The sequence below is a fragment of the Tigriopus californicus genome, chromosome 8, assembly GCF_007210705.1.
Source record: "Tigriopus californicus strain San Diego chromosome 8, Tcal_SD_v2.1, whole genome shotgun sequence".
NCBI lineage: Eukaryota > Metazoa > Arthropoda > Copepoda > Harpacticoida > Harpacticidae > Tigriopus > Tigriopus californicus.
The window spans coordinates 9,109,768-9,131,951 of record NC_081447.1 but is presented as its reverse complement, the minus strand read 5'-3'; the positions used below and the strand labels follow the sequence as shown (position 1 = coordinate 9,131,951).

The window sequence follows — 22,184 nt, the reverse complement described above, 5'->3', positions numbered from 1 at the left end:
CCAGCAATTGATATATTTCGCTCAACCCCTAAGCTAAGGCTGCCAGGTTAGCTGATAAGCATTATGATGAATAACAGTGTCCTTCTTTCTGATATATTTTTGTGCTTTTTCCCACCTAACAATATTTTTGAAAGACGATGTAATAAGTGAATGTTTTTTTACAAAGGATTGGACTTTTCTTTCACGGACCATGAGTCCGCCAACAAATGAGTCGAGTCATCGTAACAACCATCGACCGAACTTATCATTTCTCTTTTTACCTTTATGGCCAGACTGCTTTCGGTTTCGAACTCTCGGTTAAAAGCACTTCCGGTTCATCACCAATCTTGAGCCAAATTCACATATATATATATGGAATATATATGGATATATATATATGGAAGCATGACGGTAAAGTTTCAAAAACGCACTAAAACATATCGGGTGGGAATCATAAATTCAAACACAGGCATATTCCCTTTTGATTGCTTGGGAAAAGAACTGAATCATTTAAACGTACGGAAAGCAGAATATTACAGGTCTGCGTAATCTCTACTAACAAGGGCATAAAGATCTACAGCACGTGCATTGTTTTCGATGCTTGTGTTATCAAAACAGTGCCGTTGCCAGTTGCGTCCTCCAGGCTTGCTTCTACCTTGTTTTTGAGTCGTTGAAATCAAAACATACCATTTGTGCGATAAGTACTTCAGTCCTTGTTGTGCACTACTCTCATAATGAAGGATGAGTTTGCCCGGTTGGTGGCTAGAAAATAATGGAATGTTTTTCCTAATGAATGAAGTAGAACCAACCCACTTCGTTTGTTTCCTCCTTTTTCATTTGGGCTCTCTCCCATAAAAATCACCACACTTTGGAACAACGCACAGTCCTGCGGCATAACTGTGGGTTTCATACTAAAAGTCAATGTGGGAGTGGCAGTGGCAGTGGAACACGAGGGACCAATTACTCTCAATGGCGGCCAGCTTTATCAAGTGTACGCACAGTAATGCGTCTTAGAGACCGGTTCAGGGCCATAGATGTTTGGATTCGGAGTCTCCATTCATCATTGTCAAAGCTGATTTCTATCTGGTGGAGGAAGGCCTTGACCTCAAACCACAAAGAAACCACGGCCTGACTCATTCATTCATGAATTGACGAAGATCACAGCGAGCTCACTGATTTCACTGACAAGAAGCCTTTTACATTTCTTGTCGACCAGTCGAAATGCCGAAAATAATCAGCAGCATCTGGACGTCTGGATATAACGGGTCATTCTTCTACTGATGATGCAGACAGACACTTTACCACCATAAACTAATCGTTAATTTCCTGCCAGACTGGGATTCTGGAACCCTGAATGTCAATTGTTCCGATTACTCAGAATCCTGACGTGGTATCGACTGACCCCTTTGTTTGTTTCTACTCTGGTTTTAGTGCACTCCTCTCTATACTCAACAATCAATGTGATCAATCAGATCGAGTATCTGGGACTTCAAATCAATGTGGCTTTTGTTGGTGATAAGCTCCTGGAGACGATTCAGTACCTGGAGCTCTCGCCTGAGATTCGAAATGGTTCCCGGTCTTATTTGGTGTTCCATTACACCCCTTCTTTGGTGACAAGTCGGTTCAATTTCACTTCCATCAAGTTCGAGCCCTGCGATCACGGCTGGGAGTCGCAAATCTTCACTCCCAATCTAACACTTACTTCGCCCAATTGTTTGTACAACCTCAACCGATTGGCCAAGGTGAGCTTTGAGATGTGTCCTTCAATCCCAAGGTTTCCGACAAAAACGTTTGTCTGGTTTTCAATTGAAGTGTTAATGCAACGGGTTTGGAACCATTGCGTGGAATATTGTCATATACAAATGTTTTGGCTCCGTATCTACTGTTTGGCGGGAGAAAAAAAGATTGAGCGCAGTCAGGAAAAAAACTTCGACAGGTCCCTGAATGACAGAAAATGAAAAACCAATTTGTTTCGTTTGGTTATTTTTGGCCAGATCTCAATCTGAGTAAAAGATACTGGCGCGACGCTCCCGAATAGATTTTTGTAACGTCGTTTCGTACCAAGTGCCTGATCTGATCTGATTTAGGGTTCTTCGGATTTACGTCTGATTTTCCTCTTTGTTTGCCATTCCCGAGCGTTCGAGTTCATCTTACTTTGCTGGCTGCCTTTCTCTTTCTCTCTCTTCCACACTCACTCACTCATTCATTCACTTACTTTCTTTCTTTGCTTCTCTCTCTCTCTCTGTTCAGGTGGTTTGGCAGCCTTTAAGAGATGGCGCACAAGCTCTCTACCTGACGTTGAGTAAAATGGAATTTTCTTTGAAAGACTACCAAGACATCCTGGAAATATTCAACGAGAAAGCCAAAACTTTTCTGGACCCCAAAGACCCGCAACTTTTGCGCCAAGTAGCTTGCGAGTGGCTCAATGAGGAAACCATGCTCAGAAACGGTATTCGATCCAAACAGTATCAACAGTGGAGCGACATTGGGACTTCCAAGCCTAAATTGATCATCGGAGGGATCTTTCCCATCCGAGGGACCAAATTTCGAGCTCCTGAGCTCCTTCCAGGTCAGTCGTCAAATGCGTTGCAATACACCATATAATCTACAAGTGCGTAATGGAGAAATACCCAAATTAAGAAAGTCGATTCGATCAATTGGTAAATGCATCGATGAAGGACGACAAATTGATCAGATCCCATCTCTTGGCTAGCATTCATTTTGATCCTTACGGACATTGCGGCGAAATGTGCGTATGAGAGAACTGAAATGTCCCTTTCACTGATTTTTGCAAATAATGATCTTAATTTCCAGGCTTTTTGACCTGTTGCAACTTTGTCTGGTTTTGTAACATTCGACCTTGGAGCAAGTTGAGGCGCAATTCTCAATCGACTCGCTCCTGGGCTAATTTAGGCACTCTTCGTCACTGAATGCACTTTGTCTACCGCAAGACTCCAAGATAAATGATGATCGTGGGCCATTCATCAATGATGCAGGTTGACAAGTCCTTCAGAGGATGCATTCTGAAATAATGGGTGTGGGAATTTTTCCCTGTGCGCTTTCGCATGCCCTCCATTCTTTTTGAAGACTTGGTTATCTCAAAGAAAAACCATTGCTTGGTCAATTTGGGACTCTTTACGTCTCTCAATTTCTAAGTCGATTCTACATACAGGGTGGCCGAAAATAAGGGGAAATCATTGATTTGATATCAAAAAAATAAAGTTCTATAACAATGATAATTGAACACACACCGAGAGAAGCTCTGCGCATATCATTAGATATAACGCCGTAAGGAAGAATAGCAAGCTGGTCATATTCACGTGCTATTGCCAGAGGCAGCTAATTCCTTTCTCATTAATAATGGAAAATGAGCATTATATGTATCTTGGCCAAAGTTCAAATGTTCAAGTATGAAACTTTGAAATGAATGTTTGATAGATTCGTATTTCAACGGCAAATGTGAAATTGTTGTTATTTCTAGCCACCCTGTAGGACAAAACAAATGATGGGGGATTGTTTGAAGAAAGGACTATTATTTGCCAAGGCTCAAGACAAGGCATACACCACCCCTAGAGCTCAAGACTATTGTTTCGTTCAGTGTTGCTCGAACTTGTATGTTAAGAGACAACACGGTGAAATTTTTAGAGATTTCAAATTAATTTGCGATCCCAGGGCTTTTACAGTTTTGAAGACATGTCGCACATTCTTTGTGTATGGTCAAGAGCATGACTTTCCTTTTTCAAAGGGACATCAAATTAGTTTGAATTAGCATTTAAGTTCCCTTAAAATGTTTGCACATGCAAATTGAGGGATTTGCTAAATTACAACACTATTCAACCTACCGATGTTTTACAAAATTGAGATTAGGTCGAGGAAACGGCTGCAGGCTCGAGGGCGGCTATCTGCTGATTTTTTACGTAGGGTTGAAGGAACACCGTTGTGTACCCTTAAAATTCATTGAAATAGTTTTTTTTCCAAACTGCGTCTTTTTCTGATGCTATTTTCAACACGTTTTGTCTAACTCAAACCGTAAGAAAAAATATTCGTCTGGTCTTAAAAAATGCCTAAATAAATTGCAAAAGCCATGTGTTCCCTCAAAACCGTACCGTGGCGTGCAGGATTGGCTGGAATTGATCATTTTGTCTTTCCAAAACGAAATTATTGGCCAAAAATGAAATACTAGCACATCACTGTCCTTGTTATTACTGTGCTAATGCGTACCGTGGCGTGCAGGATTGGCTGGAATTGATCATTTTGTCTTTCCAAAAGGAAATTATTGGCCAAAAATGAAATACTAGCACATCACTGTCCTTGTTATTACTGTGCTAATGGTTAAGTATTATTATTTTGATCCACTTGTCTTTTTTAGTGGCCTTGAAAGCTCAGAAGGACGTCAATTCCAATTCGACCATCTTGGCCAATTATGACCTTCAGCTCATCATCTACGATGGCCAGTGCACTGCCGATGTGGTCATGAAAAGGTTCATCGACATCATCACACATCATGAGTTCAAATCAAAGATTGTGGGTATCTTAGGTAAGTTCTCTTGAATATTGATTGGTTTGTTGAGGACACCTCGTGAGGCTCACTTTTGATTGAAACGTCAAATACAGCAAGCAAAGTCACTGGGGACGAATTCATCCCCGAAGATACAAGTTGAAGCTATATGTAGAGTAGGATGGATGCCACACAATTTTCTTATCCTTCTTCAACGTCCAGAATGTGTTAAAAAGGAATATTTCTACCGAAGGCGTGAAGAAGAAAAGTCTGATTGGGCATTCCCATTAACCTTGCAAGAAAGAGATATTGGGGTATTTACGTACGAATGCCTGCAGCTCGTTCATTTTATGCTTAAGCCCAGCCAGAGGGTATGATGTGAATATCTGAATGGGAAAGTCATTGTGCCATGTAGAATAATAATGTTTCACTCGAGATATTCGGCTGTATCTTGTTCAATGTGGACGAAGATATGTGCCCTTTTTAACCTGAACAAGGTCAGATCGAGAAACTGACTCATTTCTAGTAGAGGCCGAGTACGTCATGTGGTTTTCTTGATGATATTTCTAGGTCCGGCTTGCTCAGATACGATCCAGCCTATCGCGGGTGTCTCGAAACATTTTCGGAGTGTGGTTATTACCTACAGTGCTGAGGGCTCCATCAAAGATGCGGGAGAAAGTCAATACCCATATTTCTTCAGAACCATTGCGGAGAACAAACAGTACAAGTAAGCACACTCTCCCCACCTTGTAGTCGTTAGTCAAGGCCCAATCACTTCGGGTGATTGCTTAGCAATTAAGTCACTTTCTCGCTCACTCGCCTCCTGGGGGAAAACACGATTTCCAATGCACGTTTTCAGCTCTTTTTAACACATACCGTAAGGGCAAGAACTTACTCTTAAACCCACCACGCCACCCATTTCAGCCTCAACCCTGCCGATTCCAAAATAGCGTGTAAATGTAAGGAGGCGCAAGTTTGATTGACCTCTACGCACGTAAATTGGATGGTCCCGGTCACCATCTAGCAAAAGCTAAATGGCTCCGAAATAGAGCGTGGATCTTTTTTATGGGCGCTGGAACTCATCAACTTTCGACGTGCTGGGAGGAGGTTCAATTCTAGTGGCGGTCAAACACATGAAACGAAAAGTGTTTCATGGAGCTCGATTCTCAATCGCTTAAAGTGAATGAAAGTGAGGCTGGTTGACTCCCCGAACGGGCTTGTTGTTCCCTCACGTTCCATGCCTTGCCATTAAGATCTGGGGAACTCGGAAAAAAGCCACGCCTCAGTTTCTAACTTCACTTCAATTACTGATATTCATTGATGTCTCATGGATTGTTTCGTCGTTTGTGTTGCAGGTATGTCTATTTGGAGATCTTCAAAAAGTTTCGTTGGTCCAAGGTGGCTAGTTTGACTTTAGATGGTCACAAGTATTCCGAGTATATCTCACATCTCCAAGATGTTCTACAAACCCACGGTATCAACTTCATTATGAACCGCAAATTCCCCAAAGAGTCTCCAGATATGAGCATGGTAAGGTCACGCCTCACGATATTCCTTTTCATATTGAAAAAATGTGAAAAGAAAAGCCACTGAGGGCCCTATTATATCTTTGAGAGAGGAGAAAAGGTTCCAATTATGATTGTATTTGTACTTCCTGTTCATCAAACACAATTACATTTTGATGAGGTCAAGGGTTTCTGTCCACAAATCTTAGCCAAAAAGGACCTTAGCAAGCAGAAGCATTTTTAAACAAACAACATCAGTAATGTTCGAGATGCATTGCAATCATTGAGCACTTCTAAACTGAGTGCAAGACGTTTTCACACTCACCTTCGTGTCATCAAATACAGCCCAGGTGTTGTCATGGTTAGAAGTTTGAAGATGCAACGATGCAATTTGCGTCGTTCTTCTTCAGTTTTGGCTTGGAATGACCACCTTCAACTCCAATTGATTCGTTTGGACATGCAGTATGGCAATCCTGAAGGATATTGCATAGGCAAGGAAATGGAGGTGATTTCTTCACTGACCAGAAATCCTTGGGAACGTCAGCACACTATCATTGATGAGCTCAAGCATTGGTTTTAGGTGATCACATAAAGGCCCCCAACCTGCTCTCTAAAGTCAAATATACGACGAGCAAGAGATTGCATTTGATTCAATTTTGAAATAAGAGATACTTTGTCAAATTTCCTGCCAATCCGAACAATTTTAAAGTGCACAGTAATCTGGCATATCCTTTTATTTTCGTTAGAGCAATTTGTAAGTTCACAATGACTCTTAGAGTGGTCCTTTATATCCTTCTTTATCGACGCGGTTTTTTTGAAAGGCACATATTGTGATTATTACCTTCATCTAGATTGAAAATGCCCACTTCCTTCCTGGTCGAATATGGTGACCACTGAAAAAAATGACGCTAGTAAAAATAGAGTACAGAGACGACAACTAAACGAGAAATACTTATTCCGTATTCATGAACAATAATCTCACAAACTTGATTTGACTTCGACAGTCCGAATTTTGTACGAATTGAGGTACATAATGACGGGCTTCACTTCACGGCGGGGCCCATCACAGATCCGGCCCCGACATCCCAGGAATGAAAAAGAACTAGAGGCAGGACAAAATATTTTGAGATCCTTAAAACATGAGTTGAAGACAGTGTGATCTAAAAATGGAATTGTGGGGAATCGGAGATTTAGGTAAAGTGTCGGCTTGACGGAAATCGAAAACCTTTCAATTGAAATAAGCATGATGCAGGCGAAATGCAAAATGTGTTTGTGCATGATTTGAGAATTATCCTGGAATTTGAACTCCTCCAGGGTAAGTGTGCAACGTTGTTAGGCTTATTATGTATGAGGCATTACGGCATAATATTCAGACTTGTCATAGGTGAGCTTTTTCCGGCTGGCCTAAATCGAAATTCGAAATGGAAATACACCACTTTCTCAGGTGACATTGGCCACCAAGATCCGCGCATACCATGGTTATACCATAGTTCGGACTCGTTCGAACATGAGAACATTCATCTTTTTCATGACAATTGAGAAGTATGCTAGCGATTAGGCTGACAAATGGCTCTTCCAAGCCAACTATTTCAACTAAGCCATTTACTTTGCCGCTCGAAGCTCCTTGAGTCCCCCCTCCCCCCTAGATGAGAGACAAGCCGAACACCTTAAACACACCGCGTCTTAACTTATGAATGCTAAGCATTGAAACGTTCGTAGAATACAGTATAAACAACTTTAAATGCCAGGGTAGCAACCGCTTTCACGCTTTCACGCATGTGGTGGATATGGTAGGAGCTCAAGGGTCCAAGTGATGACAGCATGACAGTTAGTCAATCGACCAACCAACCAACCAACCGAACCGCAAAGACAGATTGGTAGACACTGACAGCGGTAGCCTGCTGGCGTGTCTGCCTGCTTGACTATGTGACTGGCTGACTGAATGACTGAATGACTGAATGAATGGGGTGGGGGATAAACCATTCCCGTATTGACAATAGTCATGAGAAACACAGTGTGCAATTCATCTTGATTCCCACACAAGCCTTTTTCGAATTCACAAGCCGACTTGGTTTACGTAGAGACATTGTCTATGTCCTAGAAGTGAGCCCTTGAAAGTTGTTCCCCCTCCGAAGCCATAAATACTTTTCCCGTTGGTTCGTTGCTTTAATTTTTAGCTCAGTTTGAAATATAGCTATTGATTTTCCCGACAACTCGAAAGCGTTTCTATTTGCCCCCGACCCAAAACTCGCGACTTGGTAGCTGAAAATAGCCCGTCAAGAGGTCTGGCTATTAGTCCTTAAAAATACAAAGTCTTTTCACGTGAAGCCGAAACTCTCCAAATAATTCTCGTTGCCTATTGACTTTTTCCTTCCGTTCGTGACTGCATGCAGTATCTCAAGGATCTGAAAGAGCGAGGTGCTCGTATCATCATTGGCGAGTTCTTCGAGCGCGCTGCGCGAGTCATCATGTGCGAGGCCTTCAAACAAGGCATGACCCAAAGGCAAGGTTATGTGTGGTTCCTCCCAGGATGGTACCACAATGATTGGTTCGATGTCGATGTTCTGCGGGAGGAAGGCTATGATGACGAGTTCATGCCCAATTGCACGACCGCGCAAATGATCGAGGTAAATACTCCAAAGAAGCTAGTTCTGGACTAATACACTAATCCAGTGGTCGGTTAGGGAAGAAATGTGCATGTTTTAATTATGCAAGGATCATTTGAACTCATTCATTGTCATTTAGGCTTCGTCAGCTTCACGATTTGATTGCACTTGAAAAAGCAATCGACAAATATACCTTCTGCAATAACGATAGTACCTTATAGTAGATTACATAAAGAGGACCTTAGCCATTCCCATACCAATCTTTTCCTTTGATTCCATTAGTTTAAAGGAGGCAGATGGTCTCGTCTACGATATCGAATAGCATTACCCTAAAAAATGTGTTCAAAAACCATCAAAATATCCGAATCTAGGAGTGTAACTTTATCACAAAATTCTTTGACTTTGTGGATAAAATGCACCTTATTCACTTGTGCGAGGCTTTGATATACTTTAGCACGACCACAAATGAACTGGAATTTGAGTAAAGTCTGAATGAAAAGAGGACCCTTGTCTTAACGTTTTCAAATGTATTTCACTTTAAGGCTTGTAATTTTTCTTTTGTCGAGTATATAGAAAGAATAATGATTTGTATTGCTCTCTATGTGTTTTAGGCCATCTCGGGTCATTTGACCTTGATACACGCCACTTATGCTAATGATGAAGAGCTGATGCAGAATGGCACTACTGTGGGTCAATGGAAAAACACCATGAATCAAGAGCTTCGCAGAAGTAGAGTCACGGCCAATCAAATGAATAAATATAGTGGCTACGTATATGATGCCGTTTGGCTCTACGCTCTGGCCTTGGACCGACTGATCAAGCAGAACAAGTCGTACATTCAAGACATCCATTCCGACCGGAGCATCAATGAATTTGTGGACATCATTGGCGACACCGACTTTGTGGGGGTCACGGGCCGAATCAATTTTCCCAATGGTCATTCCCGGCTATCAAACATTAAGGTTAGGGACAGACTAGTAGAACCTTTCCATCCACCAGCCAGTCGTGGCGTATTGTAATGTAGTATGCAAGCATAATGAGCGATCGTTATTCGTATCAATCTGAGGCCCAAGAAATTGTTCTTGAATGACGCATAGAAGGAGCAATCAGATTGCTACCACTAAGAAAATCAATGACATATTATGCATAGGAATTGATTTGTTCAGATTTATTGAAGGGTTCTATTCTGATTGGTAGAAGAAAGCAAGAGGGATGAGATCCTCTTAATCTCAAGAAAGTGAATATGCGAATTTAGGGCCTGTCTTTTGAGTTCACAATCCCTCATTTTCATGGTCTCTTTTCTAGATCATTCAATGGTACGGAAACATTAGCTACGAAGTGGGCATTTACGAGCCTGATTATGCCAGCATCTCCGGCAATGGTGGTAAATTGCTCGTATGGAACGACTCCTTGATCCAATGGCAAACATCGGACGGCTCTTTACCCAATGACCATTCGAAGGATTGTAGCATTTTGTCCAATTTCGCCACAGCTTTAAATGTGGAATGTGAAGAGGCCATTATATTGGCCTTTATCATGGGGTTTGGCGTCCTTTTGGCTATTTTGGTGCTGACCTTCTTTTTCTTCAAACGGAGGTAAGTAAGCAAGTATTTGGAAAAGCCAAAGAAACATGACTTTGATGTTGGATGGTTTTGCATTTCGCTCTTGCCCAGGTATGAGCGGAAGATGCGCCACACGGAGGAACGCATGCGCGCCCTCGGGCTGCTGACCCCGACCTCACTTCTGACCTTGGATGAGTGGGAGATTCCTCGAGATCGAGTGGTCATCAATCGGAAGTTAGGCGAAGGGGCATTTGGAACCGTGTTTGGCGGTGAAGCTTTCTTTGACGAAAAGGGTTGGGTAAGTAGATCTTGACCTCGAAATTCGTAATAATCATGTGCTATGGCTCTAGCTGACGATTCGTTGGTTTATTAGTCGCATAAATGTAATTTAGTGACGAAATACGGAGTTGTCTAGCATCGCCCCATGAGAGGGAGATCCTTCTTAGAATCGGATTGGTTTCTGTTTCACTGAGGGCTTTTCAAATGAGAAAACAATCTGAATCCTAATAGCGGGCCTTGCAGTCACGGGCTGAAATCTTTCTGAGGCTCCATCCAAATCTATCTCTGATTTGAAATTCTATAAGTGTGCAATAAAAGCTTAGATATTGTCAGTACACTTCACGTAAACGAGAGGTGTTCGGTGAGCGACACCCATGAGAATGTAGAAAGTTAAAAAGAGTGGGCTAAACTTAACCCTTCAACTCCTGTGTACTGAACCGGAAAGGTAGCTTTTTAGCTTAAAGGACCTTAGCTAGGGCTCCCATCTTTAGCAAAAGAGGGTACAGAAGTAAAAGTATAAGATGCTTAACCGAGTGTTAAAACGTGACCCTGCCTTACTAGGACTCGAACAAAGGGTTGCTTCATGAATTGTTCTTGATCTTTGATTGCTCGGCAGTAGCTTTTTTTGCTCGAGTTGAGAACCCTAAATGAGGTCCTTCAAGCTAAATAGCTGATTCGCATGAGAAGCATAGTGACAAAAATGTCGACCTAGGAGCTCCCGGGTTAAAGTGGAGGGAGCCAGAAATACTGCACTCACGCAATATTTTCAGAGTTGGGAGCAACGGATTTGAAGTTTGGAGTGCAGGTGATTCCGGTATTGTCTTAGTGCGAGCGGCAAAAAAAAAACAATGGGCAGGTCTGGCCAAGCAGCCGGGCTATTGCGTCAGTTTGGACTAGAGGCCTCTAGTTTGGACTGTTACTCTTCTTTAGCCTTTTTTTACCATGGCCATGACTTGAATTTGCGAATGTTTCAACTTTAAATAAAAAGCAGGCGCTCGGGTTCACAATTTAGCCAAGAAATATAAAGTACCTGCCTGCCAAATTTCTGCTTTTCAGGTGCTGATACTCATTAAATCGACCGGCAAAAACTCAACCCGTTCTGTCGATTTAACGAGAATGAAGCACTTGAACCGCGGAAACTTCATGGCCCTATTATACATGTGAAATAAAAGAAATTCAAAGAAAAATGTAGTGCGCCACCGTAAATTTGAACATTTTGTGGAGGGAGATCTTAAACAAACATCACACCCAACTCCTCCCGTGATCTTATTGAATTTTCAAACAATCAAGTGAACTTAAACTACAAAACTCAAAAGAATGTATTTTTTGCCGGAATTCTGTCACTGGACAAATATCTTGCGTCAATATCAGAATACTGTTTTCTTCAACAAGCTATTGAATTGAAATTATTGACAATTTCTGTCTGTGAACGGTGCATGATGGATGGGCATCTTGTCTTTAATTTTGCTCCATAGAATGACGTCAGCTGTGTGTTGTCCTCTTAAATGTTCAAGGGGAATTGCCAGTCAATCATAAGACGCAAAGGGAAGGAGGTAATTTCAAATTTCAGGAACAGCTGTACTGTTGAGGGAAAAGAATACCATAGCAGCGGTCAATTGCCGTCAAAATAAATTAGCTCTTTAACAAAATGACCAAGACAGTCTCTTGACAATATCTAGAAATAAATATAGAACTAAGGTATTGGAGATAGAAATTTATCGTTGCCTACGACCAGGTATGATGGTTATGATTGGGATCATTTTCTGTCCGTTCATATTTCATTACCAAGAAACGCAATGAAAGCTCTTGGAGGGGTATTCCTCACACTTCAATTTGTAATATATTTTTTTTGTTGGTTGTTTCGTAAGTTGGCTCAGTTATATATCTGTAGAGCAGAGAACCTTGGCCAGGTTTAAAGTTTTTGAGGCTTTCAATGTCTTGTGACGATGAGAAAGAGCCTCTTTCAGAGCAAGTCATTCACGCGAGCTCCATTTTCCGCCACTGACTGAGAAAGTGACTGATTGAGTGGTCTCTCTCTCGCTCTTCATGGAAAAAGGATCTTTTGCTTATTGTTGCCTCCGGAAAAAAGCAGCATGATCGGCATTTACATCACTTACTAATGTGTATTTTGTTGGTGTTTGCCTCAAAGTGGCCCAATGAGGACCTTATTTCTCTCTCTCTCTTTCTTTCGCCCCACATCGCTGCTTGGTTCCAACAACGTCGCTACATCTACTCCAATCTTATCCAACAACAACCAACAACAACTGCTACTACATCAACAACAATAACTACTGACAACCAACCGACCAACTTCTTTCGTCTTCTCCTTGTTCCTTCTTCTTTTTCTTCTTCTTCTTGTTCTTTTTTTTTCTTTGCTTCTACTTCTTCTATCATTACTTGTTCTTCTCCTTGGTCCTTAACCTTCACTTTCAAACCAAATTTCTTCTTCTCCGACACTACCAACACCAATACTGATCATGGTGTCAATGCTCGTTCCGCTCCTTGTTCCCCTCTTCCTCCCTTGTCTGATCCGTTTCAATGGGCTGCCTTGGCTTTCTGGCACGACCGGCTAACCAACTAACCTCGTACTCTTGAAGTCCTCCCTAGAGCGATTGTGGTCGGTTCCATCATTTAAGGACATCGCCATGAGAACAGACTTGCTTGACTCCAACTTCATGCACAAGGACGGCGTATTGAGAGTAAGAGCATACCTACACCTGTCCCCATTCTCTTCTGCATTCGTTCCTTTGGGGGCATTTACTGTTTTCGTGAGACCTCAGCATGACGTAACGCATAGAGGGTGAAAACTATGTGTTAGGACACTCTATATAACGGCCACAAATCTGCAAGTATCTGAGTTTCAGAAAAAATAGGTTGTACCAAAATAATCAGTAGAGCTTGCAATTTGGTTTATATTCATTGTCTTCTTCGACCTATCCGCGTTTGATGGCATCTACTGCAACGTTCAATTGCTCGTGAGTAGCAGCTCAGGTGGCATGTATGGCACGCCATCAACAACATTCCCTTGAACTTGTCACCCTTAATGTAGGATTGAACCTCAGCTCTCCTCTCCAGAATCCAAATCCAAAATTCAAATGTTCATGCAATTGACGTTTGGATTAGAAAATGCCTCATTTCATTGAGCCAGAAATTTGAACCATGAAGTCAGAGTCTAATATTTCTAAAAGCGTCGTCCCAACACTTACTTGTCACTCTGTAGTCTAATTGTTTCCATGACATCACAATGCCTTTTGGAAGTAGGCATTGAAAAGGCGTTACAATATCCAGTGATCTCATTTCCGTTGTATGCACAAAATGGGGGGGTCCCAACATTGCCGGTCGGGCCCAAAACTCAAACTTCAATTCACAAACTTGCTTGATGAAACCTTTCATAATGGTACTCAGCGCCACATTTTGGCATGAAGTCAAACCCTTTAGCAGTTCAAAAGCAGGCATTCCGCACTTGGCTCGTGAGTCTACTTGAAAGTAATCGACGATGCTTTTGATCGTTACTCGCCAGCTACCATTGCTTGCTTTCCTTTCGTTATTTGATCGTAAGACCGAGGCTTCTTCCACGTATGTACGTACATCTCAAGTTCCATCTTGGCACGTCGTACGAGTCCATGTACCTACATCACATACTACACATGGTAGGACAAACCATCATGAATTCAAGAGCCACGAGATGGCACCAATTTGATCGCATGCTTGTCATGTATTATTCCAAACCAAACCACCCTGTCTTGGAGCGTGTTCACATGGTAGTAGTATCAACTTTCTTCGACTTTGGGAGATAGCAAGCAATATTCTTGCCCAGTGTGAGAATGAATTTAATGGGTCGTTGTATCATTCACAAGTGTCTTTGCCGTTGAATCGGAGTTGAAATAGGCCCGAAATAGAAGAGGCTCAGTCCAACCAAATTTGGTTTCGGTTGGCAGAATTCTTCGTTGTACGAGGTATATGTCAGTTCACTGTTTCTGGAATTTAATTAGTGGCACGTTTGGCCTGATCTACAACTACGTACCAACACTTAGTGAAGAATTCCTGGTAGGAGTCGAGCATAACCCGACTGTCTTGATTATTTGCTAAAGGCAACTGAATGTCGTTCTATTGAGGCTGTTTTCAGGGTGAGGTAGTTTTGTTATATTCCTTGACAGTTTTTGGTGTTCCCACCATTGATGTTGAACTAGATTGGTTGACCGTGGAAGCAAATGCCCGAGCCTGAAATTATAACGAAGCCCCTGCAGAGTATGCTCGACTGAGGATTTCCACGATTTTACCCGATGTAATCTCCTTCTTGCACTTCAGGTGGCAGTGGCCGTAAAAACTTTAAAAACTGGCTCATCAGTTGAGGAAAAGATCGACTTTCTAAGCGAAGCAGACATGATGAAGCGATTCGATCACAAGAACATTGTCAAACTCTTGGGCGTGTGCACCCGCAATGAGCCCGTGTATACCGTGATGGAGTTCATGTTGTATGGAGACCTCAAAACCTATCTTTTGGCTCGGTAAGGTCATGGCGATGCTTAGGCGGTTTTTTTCCGGACCTTTTCCTTCTCTTGAATGTCCCACTTATGCGCATTATATTTCATCCCTTCAGCCGACACCTTGTAAATGAACGCAATCGCGAGGAAATGGATGAGGTGTCCAATCGAAAACTCACGTCCATGGCGCTTGACGTGTCCAGAGGCCTGTCTTACTTGGCCGAGCTCAAATACGTCCATCGTGATGTGGCTTGTCGGAATTGCTTGGTCAACTCGTCCCGTGTGGTCAAGCTGGCTGACTTTGGCATGGCCCGCCCGATGTATGAAAATGATTATTACCGTTTCAACAAAAAAGGTAAGCTTCCATTTGAAGTCCAGGAGCAAAAACGCGAAATCGTTACAAGTTTGGTTCAAGACAAAAAAAGAAGTCAAGGACTACATGACAAAGTAAATGTGTTGCGACCTATCCCATTCTGTACGAGGAGCAATCCATTATCAAAATTCTCCTCAACCCGCACGTGTGTTTACTCACTATCGTATGAATTACGTCAAGAATCGTAGGGCCTCGTAGTCGAAAAAGTTCAAGACTTGAAACACATCTTGGAGGACTTTTCATATCTGAAGTGGTTTCCGATCAAGCCGAAAGCCAAGTCCCCTCAACAAGTGCCTGCCTCATTCATCATTCATATGAACGATTACTATGCGTTTGTATGTAAATTTGTATCTGGTAATTGTCACATAAGCTTAGAGGTCTCTTTTGGTGGATTTGGCCTGGGATTCTTCTTGTGCGTGTAACTTTTAAACGGACGAATGAGGGAGGCAGGCGAGCAAGCGAGCACACAAGCAAGGAAGGCCTTCTTCTTCCTTCTACGTAACCACTGTACTGTATGTACGACATCTCGTGGTCCATTTTTAGGCATGCTACCAGTGCGCTGGATGGCTCCCGAGAGCCTCGCCGACGGCCTGTTCACGCCAATGTCAGATGTTTGGTCTTACGGCGTCTTGCTCTACGAGATGATCACATTTGGCAGCTTTCCCTTCCAAGGACTCAGCAACAACCAGGTCTTGGAACATGTGAAGGCTGGAAACACTCTCACCATTCCGGCTGGCATCAAGTCCCAATTGTAAGTGCATTTCTTCGCCCACCCTGACACAGAAAAAAAGATGGGAAAAAATGGATACTCTTTGAGAGAACCAAAGAATTCTATGTTTGGCCACCCTTTCACGAAATCATTTTGTCGAAATCATTGGTCAATGGTTCGTAAAAGAGGGTGATGTGACAAAATACACAACCTTCCTCCCAATTGGTCCTTCAGAGGCCCTCATGTAATTTGCACCATCAAAAATCAAAACCATCATCTTCGCAATTCTACATGCCCCCCACTGTTTAAGATGCTTTTTGTTCATCTCTCATTTCATTCCAGGGAGACTCTCCTTCGATCTTGCTGGCAAAAAACTCCCACCAAAAGGCCCACGGCGGCTGAAATCGCCGAGCTCCTGTCGAACAATCCCCGTTTGATTTCTCCCTGTATTGACGTCCCCTTGGCGTCGGTTCAAGTCGAGCGCACCGACTCTTTGGAACTCATTCCCTCCATGGTTCGAAAACCGTCCGGCACCACGTCCAGCAGAACCACCACTGGCGGTTTAACTACCTCGAAGAAAAGTAGTTCTAACATGAGAGAGAACAATAGTATGAAGGAACTTTCTATGGATGGGCCCTACTCGCCCATGAATGGCATTGTTAATGGGTCGCCTCAGCAAAACCCATTCCGCTTTGAGTTACGGGAGCCCTTCCTCAGTGGCGAGAACTCTAAAGATGGTGATACAGACTCGGGACTCATGTTGCTGGGTACAAGGAGTCCACAACTTTTAGCTACTTGTTCCTCGTCGAGCTTTGTTCCGCCCGGCTATATCATGTTGGATCATCGGGGTGGAGATCACGCTCATTACGTAACCAGCAGTATCTCATCCTCTACCTGATGGGTACCTGATAGGTACCTGATGGGTACATCAAAACAATTAGGCCAAGCTATCCAAAAGGAAACAAGTAATGCTTTCACATTGGGCCACCTGGCACGAACTATTGTACATTCAGCTCGTGCCAAACTTTACCACACAAATATTCTTACAGACTAGAAACTACATACACATATGAAGTGGAGAATTTATTTATTGACAAAAACGACCTATTTTTCCGACTCGAATGTGATACTTTCTCAAAACCAATTTATAACATAAAGATTTGTTATGTGTCGAGGAGTTTCCATGGCTCTGAATGCTCTTTTTTCGATAAAACAATGTGAAGGGTGATGCCGTGTTGCATGTATTGTGGGATTTCAAGAAGTGATTTGTGTTTCGAACCGGAAGATCAGCTTTTTAGCTTCGAGGACCTCGGTCAGGGCTCCTGTCACGAGTGAAAGAGGGTATACAAGCAAAATCAAAACCGCCTAAATGAGTGCCAAAACGGGACCATGCCTCTCTAGGTCTCGGAACCAGGGCTGCTTTAAAACTCGTTCCTGATCTTGGGTCTTCATGTCTGTACCCTTCTTCGTTTGAATTGGGAACCCTACCAGAGGTTCTTCAAGCTTAATAGCTGATTTTCGGGCTCGAAATCCATCACACCAATTTCAAGCGAGAATGACAGGGTTCGATACCAGTCCTAGCCCTGGGACTAAATAAGCCCTCTCAAGAGGCGGTAGACCTGTAAATTTGCAAGGTCTTATGAAAAAGGCTACAAATCAATTTCAAACTTGACATCCGATGACAAATTGGAGCAAACGTGCGTGCTACAAGGAACCGACCTGTTGGCGGTCTTTGACTTTCGCAAGCAAAATTTTTGTCTGCCTGTAGGAACGATATGTACCAATGCACCAACCCCTGTGAAAATCAATCTGCAATGCCCAACCAATGCAACCAGTCTCAAGCTAAAAAATGATCAGATTAGTCACGATCAATTGAGTCGAATTTATTACATAAACATATTTTAGTGACTCAGATCTTATGACCAATTTTCTTCAAATTCTTCTCCTCTTTCAAATGCGGTTATTGTATCCTGGTCCATTTTCAGTTCTTTATGCGCAGAATAGAAACATCAACAATGGAAACACATGTACTTGCTGTACCTGCTACTTTGTTTGTGGTAATATATAAATCTTATACTGTTCATTTTGCCCGAATAAAGCTTTTTGTAAGTCATTCATACACAATTTTGTTTTCAAAAGGTCGAGCCGGTTGTGTCGCTTAACTTGATCAAATTCCGGAGATGCTTGACTTCCTCGCTCTGTTTTTCGATCAGACGAACCAGAAGATCCTGTTTATCTAGAATTTTCTTCCAAACCATCGGATCGTCACTCTGCCTGCTCGATGAAGCCTGGCCGACTCGTTCAATGAGGATGTTTCTAGCCGCGCTAAGAACGTCCTCGTAATTACCATCCTCTTGGTGGCAACAGCTTGATCGACAGCCAGCCTCGTCATCTCTAGAATCTTGTGGCCTTTTCCGTAGAGGAAATGTCTCCTCTTTCGTCGTCAGGTAGGAGAAGAATAGCAGAATCCCCGTGGCACCCGTGAGCTTGTGAGACAGCCTCTTCAAAGCCGGACAAGAGCTGTAGAGGGAATGGATCAACGTTCCACTCGGACATTTCTCTACCCATGAAATTGGAGCCCATTGAGATAAGAAGTCAAAGGGATCCCCGAGGAGGATGGATTCTGCGTAAGAAATCGTCTCCACTCTCGAGATGTAGCCGACGATCTCAGCTTCTTCTTGGATGGCACCCGTGTCGCTGACGGCCAAACCGTTCAGCAGGTTCATGAGCACGACTACGATCAAAAACACGAATGCTAAAAGAAACAAATAGCCAACAGGAGCCAAAGGGCCCTCAAGGTTGATTGGAATGTCTGAGAATTCAATTTCTCCGACAAACATGGTGGATGTTTTGACCAAGGCCAACCAAGGGGAGTTGAAAAAAGCGTATGCTTCATCTCCGTGCTCGGCCGACGAAGTCCCAGACTCACGATTGGTATCTTGATGAAGCATGATGTAAAAGCCCAGACCGAAGGCTACCAAGAAAAACGAGTACCAAGTCAGGAAGTAGAAGAAAGTTTTCAAAACTTTGTAGAACATTGTCACGAAGATGTTGTAGCGAGCCAGTCGAGGATGGCGACCAACCATAGTGATGAGCTCAGCCCATGCCAAAAGAAGTGCCACGGCACCCATGTGTCGCTTGATGTCGCAACTTTCCTCCATTTGAGAGCTCATCACTGAATCGGGGATGAACATGATGACGCCTACCAACGTAATAAGACTCAATTCGATCCAATTTTCTAGACACAAGAAGTAGCGTTTCATAGAAGAGGCCATTTGGAAACTCTCCCGAAGAATCAAGAGGCCCAAAAGAAGAGTAAGAACAAGCCATAGAGCACCAATCGACATCCAAAGTGTGACTATAATTAGTCCCACGATGACGATCTCAGGCCAGCTGCTCAAAACACTGAGGACCCATTTTGAGCACGACGAGCACCGCAAATCGCGAGTCCAGTCTCGAGAGATCAAGATGAGTTGGATCACGCAGTGAATGGCAAACAAGATGTACCAAAAGTCGCCATAACTTCGCTCAGCCCAACCAATGGCGGAGCAGAACTGAGGTGGGGAATTGCCGTTGATCCCCAATTCTGATTTAGAAGAGCCAATGGGCCCGCGAAGTTGAAGGGAGTGGCCACCGAATCGGGCGAAAACGTACCAAGTGAGTGCGATCACAAAGAAGGCGTAGAAGCGCATGTTCCGGTTAAAGAACCTACGAATCCTTTGCCATTTCAGCCACAAGAACGACGTAATGACGGGGTGCTTGATCAGATGTCGATGAGCGGGAGATTGGCTGATGAACCATATGGTGTCCGTTTCGGGCAAGGCTTCTTTCTCCAGGGCAATTTGTTTCTCGTCGTCCCATTGCTCGAGGTGCTCCTCAGGAATCGGAGGAGCTAGGAAGTCATAATGGAAAGTGACAGAGAAGTCATCGTGTGTGGTGGGATCTTTGCCCTCCGGACATGTCACGCAGTCTTCATCCAAAAAGTTGGCCAACGTTTGGGGGTCAATCTTATGCAGGGGAATCTCGCCTCGCCAATTTCTTTGTCCGATGTTAGCCCCGACTTGCATTAGTTGTCTCACAATGTCTTGGGGCCAATACTGGACGGCGTAATGAATGGGCGAATTGCCCATCTTATCCTTCTTGTTGATGACGAGTTCCAATTGCCTACGTAGACTGGGAGGCGTATCTTCGAGCAGAACTTCCAAAGACTTTGTGTATTTATCATCCCAATGGTTGATTTCGTCGAGAGTCGGAGAAATGCCTTGAAGGTTCCTTCGAAATGACTTCTTGAGGATGAGATGGAGGATCGTTTCTCGAGTGTCCGTTGTCCAAACACCGAAATTGGTCAAAGGTTGTCGATTCATGGCCTTTTGGTTAAACCTCTTGAAGACCTCCAATACATCATAATGCCCCCTGGCGGCCGCCAGGAGGACTGGCCTCCAGTTATTTTCGGTCGTAGCCAAATTCGAACCCACCCCAGCGCTCAATAACACTTGGACGTAATCATCCAAGCCCTCAATGCAGGCGCGTTGAAGAATGGTGAAACCCTTGACACTTTGTCGACTGACCTCGGACGGATCAAGGAAATGGAGGACTGCCTTGAAATAGGCCAGATCTCGTCGTTCCAACATTTCCTGCAAATAGTCGAGGGTGTTTTCACGGACTTTCTCTTTCACAATGACTTGCGAAATGTCGAAGTAAGGCAAATTGTCCCTAATGGCTGTCTTAACTGAACGATTTCCAACCAGATCCGTCAAACTTGCGCCATGCTCTAACAAGAGTTTCACGGCCTCACCATTTTTCTTCTTGGCTGCCAAGAACAATGGCGTATTTTGCCCCTGGTTGTCTTTGGCATTCACATTAATGTTCGGTTCTTGAAGAAGACGTTCCAAAATATCCAGTCTGCCTTGTTCCACGGCCAGATGGACGGCTGTCCTTCCCGATGGCTGGACAGTAATGTTCGGATCCGCTTTATTAAATGGATTTTCCAAAAGCGCCACCACATGCTCCAACGATCCAATGTCAACCGCATTGTGAATTGGAGCGTTGTCCAAGTCATCGTTGAAGAGATTCGCTCGGGCTCCACAGGCCAGAAGCGTTCGAGTAAAGTCGACATTTTGGTGATGCACTGCCACCTGGAGGAGAGTTTTTTCCCCTTCTTCCAAAATGGGTTGGTTGATCCAATGATCCAAGGGCAGAAGGAATCGTTTCTTCTCATCATCGGACAAGGAGCCACGTTGGAAAATGGCGTCGTCCAGGTTGCATTCTTCTGCCAGCACTGAAGAAAATAGTGTCAAGTCATTTCGTTTCAAGGCTTCGAGTGCCCCGGACTGAAAAAACAGACAATTCGGTATATAGTCATTAAGAGGATGACAATTGCTTGACAGATCACATGCTCATGATATCCTTCTTATCCACCGTACATCAATAGTTCTAGAGTTCAAATGTCCTTAAAAATACGACCACACTAAATGGATTTTCAAGAATTGATCAACGACGATCAAGCATTTGGTAGAGGATCGTGCTCTCCCAATATTTCCTTAGTCGTCCGATCACAAGGCCCAAATGGTCCCCTGAGAAATGGATGGACTAGAAAGGCATGTACGCTAGATATTCTAAACCACGGTAAAGAATGGCTCCAACAATACTCGAATATTAAAACTTACCTGGGCGTCTTGGCAACTAAGTTGAGCACACACTTTATTTGGGTTGTTGGTCGCCATCAGTGGGATTCGCTCCATAACTGGAGATTATTGCTGTTTTCTGATTCGTGCAGACACGCCTTACATTATTTGTGGCGCGGCGGTGCGCGTGTCTCAAGAATTTGTCCCAAACCAAGTTACGAACCTCTGAACAGTTGGACGAGTTGGACGCACTCTCCTCTCTGTCTTACTCTAGCGGTGGTTTGAACAGGGTTGAGCCCAGTGCCATTCCTCCTATCTGTGGTGCATGGGTACACTCCGGTACACTCTCAGACTCAGAGGACTAGACCAGCAACTGCTGAAGGAGAATGCCTGCAGCTGTTCAGAGGTTGTACTCACTTGTATATATGTATAGCTCGTATAGCTGCCGGGTATATGCCAAAATCTTAGGTATTCTCTACCCACAGGATCTGTGTAGGTTGCGTGAGCCAAAAAGGCCAATATTCCGTGGTAGTTTCGATCTCAATAACAGGACATACAAAAATCT

General features: G+C 43.4%; 2 protein-coding genes across 2 annotated transcripts in view; one reads left to right on the top strand and one right to left on the bottom strand.

Moving 5' to 3' along the window:
• LOC131884514 (uncharacterized) overlaps positions 1-18,108 on the top strand; it is a gene marked incomplete in the record, with an annotated part of 20,169 nt that extends 2,061 nt beyond the window's left edge. The window contains 14 exon segments of the mRNA XM_059232326.1: positions 1,411-1,721; positions 2,230-2,548; positions 4,349-4,516; positions 5,048-5,204; positions 5,833-6,007; positions 8,376-8,609; positions 9,200-9,550; positions 9,894-10,183; positions 10,262-10,448; positions 13,027-13,128; positions 14,738-14,937; positions 15,030-15,268; positions 15,830-16,037; positions 16,338-18,108. Of these exon segments, the coding sequence (XP_059088309.1) occupies positions 1,411-1,721; positions 2,230-2,548; positions 4,349-4,516; positions 5,048-5,204; positions 5,833-6,007; positions 8,376-8,609; positions 9,200-9,550; positions 9,894-10,183; positions 10,262-10,448; positions 13,027-13,128; positions 14,738-14,937; positions 15,030-15,268; positions 15,830-16,037; positions 16,338-16,893 (3,497 nt within the window).
• Positions 17,858-21,893, bottom strand: LOC131884515 (transient receptor potential cation channel protein painless-like). Its single transcript, XM_059232329.1, has 2 exons — positions 21,662-21,893; positions 17,858-21,325 (listed from the first exon to the last, which is right to left on the bottom strand). The coding sequence occupies exons 1-2, from the start codon at positions 21,734-21,736 to the stop codon at positions 18,128-18,130; spliced, it is 3,273 nt and encodes a 1,090-aa protein (XP_059088312.1). The 5' UTR covers positions 21,737-21,893; the 3' UTR covers positions 17,858-18,127.
• Positions 21,894-22,184: the final 291 nt, after the last annotated feature.

Coding starts and splice junctions, on each gene's coding strand:
- LOC131884515 (XM_059232329.1), bottom strand. CDS start 21,736: ATGGAGCGAATCCCACTGATGGCGACCAACAACCCAAATAAAGTGTGT. Junction 21,326..21,661: donor TTAGTTGCCAAGACGCCCAG/GTAAGTTTTAAT, acceptor CTGTTTTTTCAG/TCCGGGGCACTCGAAGCCTT.